The sequence below is a fragment of the Pollicipes pollicipes genome, unplaced genomic scaffold, assembly GCF_011947565.3.
Source record: "Pollicipes pollicipes isolate AB1234 unplaced genomic scaffold, Ppol_2.1 Scaffold_4881;HRSCAF=5763_pilon_pilon_pilon, whole genome shotgun sequence".
Lineage (NCBI taxonomy): Eukaryota > Metazoa > Arthropoda > Thecostraca > Pollicipedomorpha > Pollicipedidae > Pollicipes > Pollicipes pollicipes.
The window spans coordinates 17,995,062-18,004,249 of record NW_023596576.1 but is presented as its reverse complement, the minus strand read 5'-3'; the positions used below and the strand labels follow the sequence as shown (position 1 = coordinate 18,004,249).

General features: G+C 55.0%; 1 protein-coding gene across 2 annotated transcripts in view; it reads left to right on the top strand.

The window, feature by feature from the left end:
- LOC119101431 (hemicentin-2) overlaps window positions 1-8,827 on the top strand; it is a 28,971-nt gene extending 20,144 nt beyond the window's left edge. The window contains exons 26-35 of one of the 2 annotated variants that reach the window (XM_037224768.1): window positions 247-437; window positions 848-984; window positions 2,552-2,763; window positions 3,323-3,498; window positions 5,236-5,377; window positions 5,740-5,974; window positions 6,223-6,525; window positions 6,836-6,927; window positions 8,208-8,381; window positions 8,689-8,827. In XM_037224768.1, the coding sequence (XP_037080663.1) occupies window positions 247-437; window positions 848-984; window positions 2,552-2,763; window positions 3,323-3,498; window positions 5,236-5,377; window positions 5,740-5,974; window positions 6,223-6,525; window positions 6,836-6,927; window positions 8,208-8,275 (1,556 nt within the window). In that variant the 3' untranslated portion in view covers window positions 8,276-8,381; window positions 8,689-8,827. Of the gene's footprint in view, window positions 1-246; window positions 438-847; window positions 985-2,551; window positions 2,764-3,322; window positions 3,499-5,235; window positions 5,378-5,739; window positions 5,975-6,222; window positions 6,526-6,835; window positions 6,928-8,207; window positions 8,382-8,688 lie in introns of those variants that run through there. The other variant, XM_037224769.1, reaches the window with a different exon arrangement.
- Window positions 8,828-9,188: the final 361 nt, after the last annotated feature.

The window sequence follows — 9,188 nt, the reverse complement described above, 5'->3', positions numbered from 1 at the left end:
GGTGGTGCTTCTTGCTTCAGTCGACCGGCGGATACACATTGAACCTGGATTGCACTCAGTGTCGCCCAACATCACGGAAATGTTATGGCATTGAAGTGCATGAAATTCAGTAATCTGGAAGCGGCACCATTCGTGTGGTTTGCTCCTACTCACCATGCTCCCGCGCTGTTCACTGTCCCGGGCTAACTGGACCTACAGCTGTGCTGTCCTGGTAGCTGCCCAGCTCAGTCACACTCCGATCGCCAGGCTCGCCGCAGATCAGCTCCAGCTCGCCGCCGGAGCTGACGCTCACGCCCGGCCAGCGACTGGAGCTGCACTGCGACGCCAGCGGCCGGCCGCCGCCGGTGCTGCGCTGGTTCCGCGGCCAGACCGCTCTGGAGAAGGACGCCGAGCGCGTCACCATCGGTAACGGCACGCTCAGCGTAGAGCCGTTCCAGGTGCGAGGCGAGCGGCGAGCATTCCGAGAGTCGAATGAGCCTTTGTACCCAGCCAGCCAGCTGTGTTACCAGATTTGGAACAGCAACGTGGCGGGCAAGTCGCGATGTAGCAAATTGTGATGCTTTATGAACATGTTTGCTGTGGAAATGGTATGTCATCATATTCATATCGCAGAAAACGAACGCCGGTAAAGCTGAAAAATATGCGGTTATTTTCTTGCTGCTAATGCAACATATGTTCACAATAGCTCTAAATCATTCTTTCTTGTTTTTCCATGGCTGCGCTGGACCCCCACTCCAGCGTTTGTTCACAGTTGGAGGATGTCGTTTGTTCACAGTTGGAGGATGTCGTTTGTTCACAGTTGGAAGATGTCGTTTGTTCACAGTTGGAGGATGTCGTTTGTTCACAGTTGGAGGATGCCGGGGAGTACATGTGCGTGGCCGTCAGCGCCATCGGCAAGGACGCCAAGCTGTTCAACATTGAGGCCCAGATGGTGCCCACGTTCACCGAGACGCCCAATGACGTGGTCGTCCCCAAAATGGGAAAGTGAGTGCCCATGTTGTGGCAGGTGGCTGTCCGAGCTGCCAATTTTGAGCTGCTTTGAAAGGAAGGCTTGTGTGGTTGTGGTTGCGCTTTTTATGCTACAGTTTCGAAATACAGTGTACAAAGCTGGTCTGTCCCCTTGTCGCGCTCGCTTCCCACCAATTGTCCACTTCCTGTATTCCCTGTATGGTAATGTGAAATAACGATGACCGCGCGTCCGGCTGGATCCAAGGGCACTACAACCTGTTTACTACTAACTTAGCGCAGTGTCAGGTGACATTGTCGCACAGTCAACGGCATGCCCAGGAAAGTGTGCCCAGCTTAGCTCTTCTTGTCACAGGAATCAACAATGATATCCTTTGTGTTAAAGCTGCTTCCCCCTAGAAGGAAATAACTCCTAGATGTGTCATGACTTGCGTTTTGCAACATGTTCCTAATTCACGAGTTCCGTACCCCTCCTTTATTAAACGTTGATGCAGTGTTTTTGCACGGCACAGCGGTGTTGTTCTGTGGTGAATTCGCGCAGCGCGCGGCCCTTCATTGTCGGAATTCAATGGTTGTGCGGTTGGTCATGCACCTCCTATGTTTGTTAATTCCAACTAGGCATTTGGTACCAACAGTTGTAGACATTTCGGTATCTGACATGAAGAAGGTGGCCCGTTCCCAGAAGCTTCATGCTCGTGAGCCTGTGAGCTTGTAACCTCAAACCAAGGCCACGTAATGATGTGCAATGATGGCCCCAAGGCAGATAGCGTGTCGGGTGCGTCATTGAAACTGACCCGGCCACCCGGTCCTTGTCACTGCCCGAACTTGACTCGTTTTGTGTGGGAACTAAGCTTACCTCGATGTCGGTCTGTGCTTAATCGTCCTAGAGGAATCGACAGCTCTTATGTATCATTTGAAGTGGCTGTTTAAGGCCGCTTTTAGGCTTTGAAAACGTGTGTTGGTCCTGCAACGCCATGCACTTATTAACATATAGCAATATCAAAGAAGTGCAATGGTTTAGGGTGCACGGTTGCGCCGACGGGCGGCTTTGGGACGTAGCTGACGCGTCTCACACGATATCGTAGCCTGCGCCCTCGCCCCACTGGTCGGCCCGCCGTCCGCGCGGCTTCTCACGCTGCAGTGCCTGCGGCCCCGCCCCACTGTCGGCCCGCCGTCCCGCGGCGGCTTCATGCTTCAGTGCACTGCGCCCGCCCCACTGTCGGCCTCGCCGTCCCGCCGGCGGCTTCAACACAACTGCAGTGGCGCTGTACCCGCCCACTGTCGGCCCGCCGTCCCGCCGGCAGCTTCACACTGCAGTGCGCTGTACCCGCCCACTGTCGGCCCGCCCTCCCGCCGGCAGCTTCACTCTGCAGTGCGCTGTACCCGCCTCACTGTCGGCCCGCCGTCCCGCCGGCAGCTTCACACTGCAGTGCGCTGTACCCGCCCACTGTCGGCCCGCCGTCCCGCCGGCGGCTTCACGCTGCAGTGCGTTGCGCCCGCCCACTGTCGGCCCGCCGTCCCGCCGGCGGCTTCACGCTGCAGTGCGCTGCGCCCGCCCACTGTCGGCCCGCCCTCCCGCCGGCAGCTTCACTCTGCAGTGCGCTGCGCTCGGCGCGCCGCCGCCGCTGCTCAGCTGGCTGCACGACGGTCGACCCGTGGGCACGCCGAGGCCGGAGCTGAACCCGCTGAGCGTACACCTGGCCAGCCAGGAGGACGGTGGCACCTACACCTGCCGGGCGGCCAGCACCGCCGGCGAACGACGCGCCTCCGCCGCCGTCACCGTCTTCCAGCGGCTCGGTCAGCGTCGCCGGCACCGAGCGTGCAGCGCGTGTGGATGCATGGCGGGGTGGCGGGAAGTGGGACAGCGGCGGGGATGGTTAGCTCGGAGTTTTATTAGTAAGGTTTCGAATGTCATGTGTGAGGAGAGCACCGGGGCGCATACTCGGACAGGCTGGCTCTCTTCAGACAAGGTGACGTTGGCTCTACTTGAACCAGACCATCATGGGGACCCCTTCTGCCCTCAAATCATGCCTCGTGGGTAGGTGAACCTTGGTCCGCTAATTTAGCACACGCTGGATGGTGTGCTGCTTGACCCAAAGTTCGCTGTCCGGCCCCTTGTGACTCCAGGTCCGTCGCCTGATACCTGTGTACCCTTAGATCCGTCGTCTGACCCCATAAATCCAAAGTTCGTGTTATGACATTGAGTGAGCGGAGATCCGCTCTTTACCCCGACCGATCCAGGCCCGCCGACTGACCTCGCGTGACCCCATCCCCGTCACACGACTCCACCTGACGCCAGGCTTACCATCTGACCTCGAGCGACCCTAGATTCCGTCTGACCCTGTGGTGATCCCAGGTCCTCCGAAGCTGGAGAAGATGCCGGAAGAGCTGCGTCTGCGGGCCGGCACCCGTGGCGAGCTGAGCTGTCGCACAACCACCACCGACTCCACCGCCGTAATCCGGTGGCAGAAGAACAGCCAGGATTTCAGCGGGGACAGCAACACCTCTGTGGAGGATGACGGACAGCTGCTGGTCAGTTCATCGGTCGCTGGTTGCATCTGACCCGCAGCGATAGAGACATGTAGTTGCTTCATACGCGCTCGAGTGGGGGGCAATTTGACCTCCTCCTCGAAGGCTTTTCAAGACTGATATCAGAACGGCGTGGCGTATCCGCGCCAGATGTTGGAAAGCTTAAGATAATTTAACGGCGGACCTTATAATGACAAAAAATCCGATGTAACTTGTAATGTCACTGACCTATGACGGATGACGGGTCAAAGTCGGGTCATAATTGTCAGTGAAGGCATTTCTATGGAGTCGTTCAATGTAATGCAATAACGGAGTGTAGAAAAGGCCATACCTTTCTGACATCGTTTCTTATTAAATCAACCGGTTGAATTTAGAAATACAACGAATTCCATTAACCTAGGGTCGGATATGACAGCTAGGCCGCGGTCAAAACTAACATGCTTTTTCTCGGGAGTTTGGTTTAAGGGATAGTTTCAGACGCTTACTTCGAATTTATTAATGACAGGGACCCGAAGACATGTTCCATGAACTTCTTTAGGTTAGAGTAGGTCACTGACCTGAATTAATCCAGGCTAACGGCTTTTTAGAAACGTACTGCTTAGCGCAATCCCTGACGCCTATTTGAAGAACAAAATCCGGACAATCTCGTATACATTTGGTCACCTTGACCTTTTAAAGGTCAGATAAGGTCAAAGAAGTGACTACAAAGGGAGTGTTTCACATTTATGTGGGGTTTTGAACTGAAATGGATATCCTGAAGACCTTTCGGTGCTGTTCACAATCATGCCCATGTTGATGCGTAGGCTCATCTTGTTTCTGGGCTACACCCCCACGAAATTGGGGAAAGGTATATCAGGGGGAGCATTTCAAAGTCACCTTGACATCCATGACGTCATGATAATGTTATTCAAATCCTGCCATTCCATCCGCCATGCGGTGATCAAGACCAAGAAAAACAATTGTTGTGGCGCTCATGTCTGGCGTGAGCGCCCTTTCCAGATATAATGGCCGTCAATTGACTTTCAATCAATTTTGTGCGAGGTACGATGACGTAGTCAAACCATGACGCATCAGTAGCAATTTCCGTTTAAAATGTATACGAATTTTGATAAGTGAACTTGTTTCGTCATATTTGATGCTTGTGTCAATATCTTCAAAGGTAAAACACTCCCTTTGAGTGATCACCATTGACCTTTTACTTAAAAGATCTATCTAGCTTCACGGCGGTTGCATAAAGAGGTCTGGGGTGCACTTGAGACATCAATCTGTAGTTTGACCTTGTTTGACCTTATTTGACCACAAGGGCATGACCTAGTAACCTACCATTCGACGCAAGTGAGTTTACATGCAGGCCATCCAACCCTGTGAATTTGATAGCTCTAGCTGCCAGCTTTTGAGATCTCCGTGAAGTCAAATTGAACCCCCACTCGAGTAAAGGGTATGCAGCCGGCCACCCGGGCGCTTGTTAATGTCGATAAATGAATTAACAGAACACCCCTGAATGTATTCTAGGGTGCGAACATTTAGGTAGCCATCAGCCAAGCCTATTGAAGGACTTCCAGTTATTGCTTACGTATTATCATTGATCATATTATCTTTGATCGTTGCGTGTGTTCGCTACCTGGCCTCTGATATTTGTCCGCCTCTTGATGGCAGTGAACTGAACACATCTCAGAAATGTATGAGCGCCCCCGCCGCGGCGTCCTCGCGCCAGCTTCAGCCCGCTCGCTCTCCGGACAGGTGTTCGCGAACCCCGAGGCGTCGGACGCCGGCCGCTACCGTTGTGTGGCCACTAACGCCGTGTCGCACGTGGTCTCCCCCCACGTCAAGGTGGTGGTGGAGCGCGAGCCGCACATCATAGAGCGACCCCAGCCAGAGATTGGTTAGTGCGGGCTCCTGCCGTAGGGTGCAGCTCCCCCTCTAGTTAGCCTCATCTGCGGTAGGAGAAAGATTCGCCACATGCAGCTTCTAACTGTGCTGGCTCTGTTCCTGGTCAGCATGCAGCTTTCATAAGGCACGGCCACTGGGAGGGTTTATCAGTGTTGTACACCGCAGAGTGCAGCGAAAGTTGTCCATCTCCAAAGCATGGCGAGATCGACCCCTGTGCGTACACGATTCAATGAGACGCCACTATCGTCATCTTTTGCACCTACACCAGCCCGCGCGTCGCCACTTCCGCCAGCGTGGTGGCATCTCCGCGTGTGTACAGTGTGTTCTGACTGCCGCCTGTGCCCGGCGTCGTAGCCGTGCCGTCCGGCTCGCCGCTGACGCTGCCGTGCGTGGCCACCGGCTGGCCGCGGCCCGACGTGCTGTGGGAGCGCGAGGGCCGGCCTCTCTCGCGCTCCGAGAGGCGCCTGCAGCTGGCCGACGGCAGTCTGATGCTGGCCGCCTGTGGACGCCAGTCTGGCCGGCACCTACACCTGCATCGCCAAGAGTGTGCTCGGCACCGACATCGCCCATGTCCGGCTCAGCGTCGAAGGTAGCCGCCGCGGCGCCGGCCACCTCATCGGCCGTCTCTAGGAGCAGACAAACGGTTCGCGAGATCAGACCGACTCTGTTGGCTGCTGGTTATTCGTACGCTGCTCGTGATTCGTTACGTTTCCCTCCGTCAGCTGGACAGCTGTGTTTTGGATACGTTTTATTGTTGCTATTCCTTGTAAGACCAGCTCAAGCGGTGCCCGTTGTCTTCGTGCGTGCCGCACGCCGTGACGTGCCCGTGCTTCGCAGAGCCGGCGCCGCCGACGTCACCCGCCTTCGTGCCGGGCCCACCTCGGCTGCGGGAGGAGGCCGGCCGGCCGGTCACGCTCTGCCGGCTGACCGGTCACCAGCCGGCGCACCACCTGCTCCGGCTGACCCGGGACGGCGTCTCGATGCCGGTGGCCGACCTTCTGACGACCGGGCCGGACGGCGAGATGGCCGTCACGCTGCCAGCGGTGGCCGAGCGACACGCGGGGCGCTACATCTGCTCCCTCATCGACCACCGCAACGGGGATATGTGGAAGCATCAGGTGGAGCTGGAGGTGGACAGTGGTAAGTCACCGGTCATGTGGTCTGGATCTGATTTCGGTACGCTTGTGTGCACTTGCGTCATTGCTACAATTTGCCAGGACTACATAGCACAAAATGTCAGGGCTGGGTTCTTTACTTGCCACGCCGTCATCTTTTTGTCTGATTGATTTTCCCCATGCTCAGCCCAGCCACACATTATAGTTACTGTTGACGTGCTCCTTCGCTGTGCCCTTCGAATCTTCAGTATGTAGCTAGCTCTGATCGAGCCGTTCTCGTGGCCGTCGTTGCGTGATCTCTCGGGTGTGATCGCCGACCCGTGTGCGTTCTCCAGGCTGGGGACGCTGGAGCGAGTGTTCGGTCACTTGCGGCGCGGGCGTTCGCGTTCGCAACAGGGACTGCGACCGCTTCACACCATGCCAGCAGGTAAATGCACTGAACGTCCGATACGCTACAGCAGTGATCTGAAAAGGCGGCTTGACGAGCATGCTGCACAAACAACAGTCTCAGTGGCTGTCGCTGTAAATGCCACGGTAACGACGTTTAACACGCGCTGGGGGGACGGGGGGTCAAATCGACCCCACCCAACCGCACAGGTTTTTCCAGAATGATATTCCAATGGTGCGGCTATGCCAAGCCAGGTATAGTTGTACAAAACTGAAGAGCGGATCTTTTGATATGAAAATTAGACGTACCTTGTCAGGTTCATAATGTATGGCATATCAAAGTCAGGCTACAGCTGTCAGAGAAGGGCATTCCTAAGGAATTGTTCAATGACATGCAATAACTGAGTGTTAGACGAATCCATACATAAATGGGATAGTTCCTTAGACAATAAGCCAGTAGAATTTAGAATTGCAATCCATTCCATTGAACTGGGGTCTGGTACGAAGGTCAGAACGAAGTAAAAACTAATATGCTTTTTTACTCGATGGCTTGGTCTCATGAGGTTTGGTGTTATGGGGTTTCTGGTGCTCATTTCGAATTTGTTAATGACAGGGACCGCAAGAGACATGTTCCATGGACTTTTTGAAGGTCCGAGTAGGTCCCTGACCTAAAATGGCCCGGTCGGCACTTTGTTTTTAGGAACATACTGCCTAGCGTAATACCAGACGATTATTCGAATGGCAAAATGAGAGTGATCTGATAGGGATTTGGTCACCTTGACCTTATAAAGGTCTAGCAAGGTCACTGATCTCATGGACATTTTGCTCAGGACAGGTGTCTACCTTCACGGCGGTTGCTTGAGAGAGTCTGAGGACACCTGAGACATCAGTCTGGAGCTTGACGTCGTTTGACCTTATTTGAGCCCATGTTAATAGCCAAGGAACCTCAAATTTTGACACAAGTGAATTTACGTACAGATCAGTCTATTCTGTGAATTTTGTACCTCTAGCTATCTTTGTCTTTTATATTTCAGCGGGTCAAATTGCCCCCACCCATCCGAGCGAAGAATATTCAACCGGCCACCAGTTTTTCATAGTGACAACATTCGCAGCTACCATATTGACATTGCACAATATGCAACATTGCAAATCAGATTCACTAAGTACCGACATGGTTCCGCGATGCTGGCTAGGTACCGCGGAACGGTACGTTCACTAGGTACTGACATGGTTGGATGCTGTAACCTGAATTTGGGTAACACTCGGGTTCCCTGTGCATGGCGTGTGTTTGTGACGTCATGGCCGCGCCTCTGCCGTCAGCCGACGCCGTGTGTGCTGCCGGCCTGCACCACCGGCCTCCGCGCGGCCGTGGGCTCCGTCCAGGGTGAAGTCAACTCGGTGCCCGTCACCTCCGGTCTGGTCACGACCAAGGTCACCGGGGACCCGGACCTGGGACGGCTCGAGAGTCTCATCACCGGCATCCAGGAGGAAGTGGTGAGAGCTGCTTCGCGATCGGGTCGGTTGAAATGCCTTTATGGAGAAAATCACACTTTGTTAGTATACCGTCATGCATATTAATGGTCATTGTCCTCCGGTATTTCGCTCAGCTGAACAGACTGCGGAAGTCACGTGACATTTCTGTAGCTCCGTCGCGTGGCAGGTGATTTCTATTCATTTTTCTTAATACTCCTGGTGTGGGAACGCCGTGTCCCGGTACAGACCTCGGGCCTGGTATCGCTGCTGCCCCTGCTCTCGCCTGTGCCCTGGCTGTTTATCTGTCTGACGACGTGTCCCGGTACAGACCCCGGGCCTAGGTACCGCTGCTGCCCCTGCTCACGCCGGTGCCCTGGCTGACGGCACGTGAGACGGACGACGCCCAGAACGGTCTGGAGCTGACCGGCGGCTTCTTCCGCAAGCAGAGCGATATCATGTTCCCCACCGGTGAGTGGTGATGGCGGGATGCTGAACGGTGGCCCGCGTCTAAACGGACAGCATCTCCGAACGATCTCATAAGACTCCAGTCGTGCACGGCTGGCTTGGAGCGATTCATCTTCTCCCGACAGAATAGGTTATGGGGTACGGATGGAGAGAACTGTGTGATGGAAGTGGTGTTTGACGGAGTGTGGTTCGATGGAAGCCGGCTATTTTAATAGGCTTTGTGGATTTGTGCCGCTTCAACAGCGGCGTACCGCGGCAGAGGACGGTCGGTGTTTGCACGTTTGTGTATTTGTGTGCAGGTGAGAAGCTGCAGATCACGCACATCGGCCTGGGCGTGGACGCTGAGGGCACGCTGTCCTACGA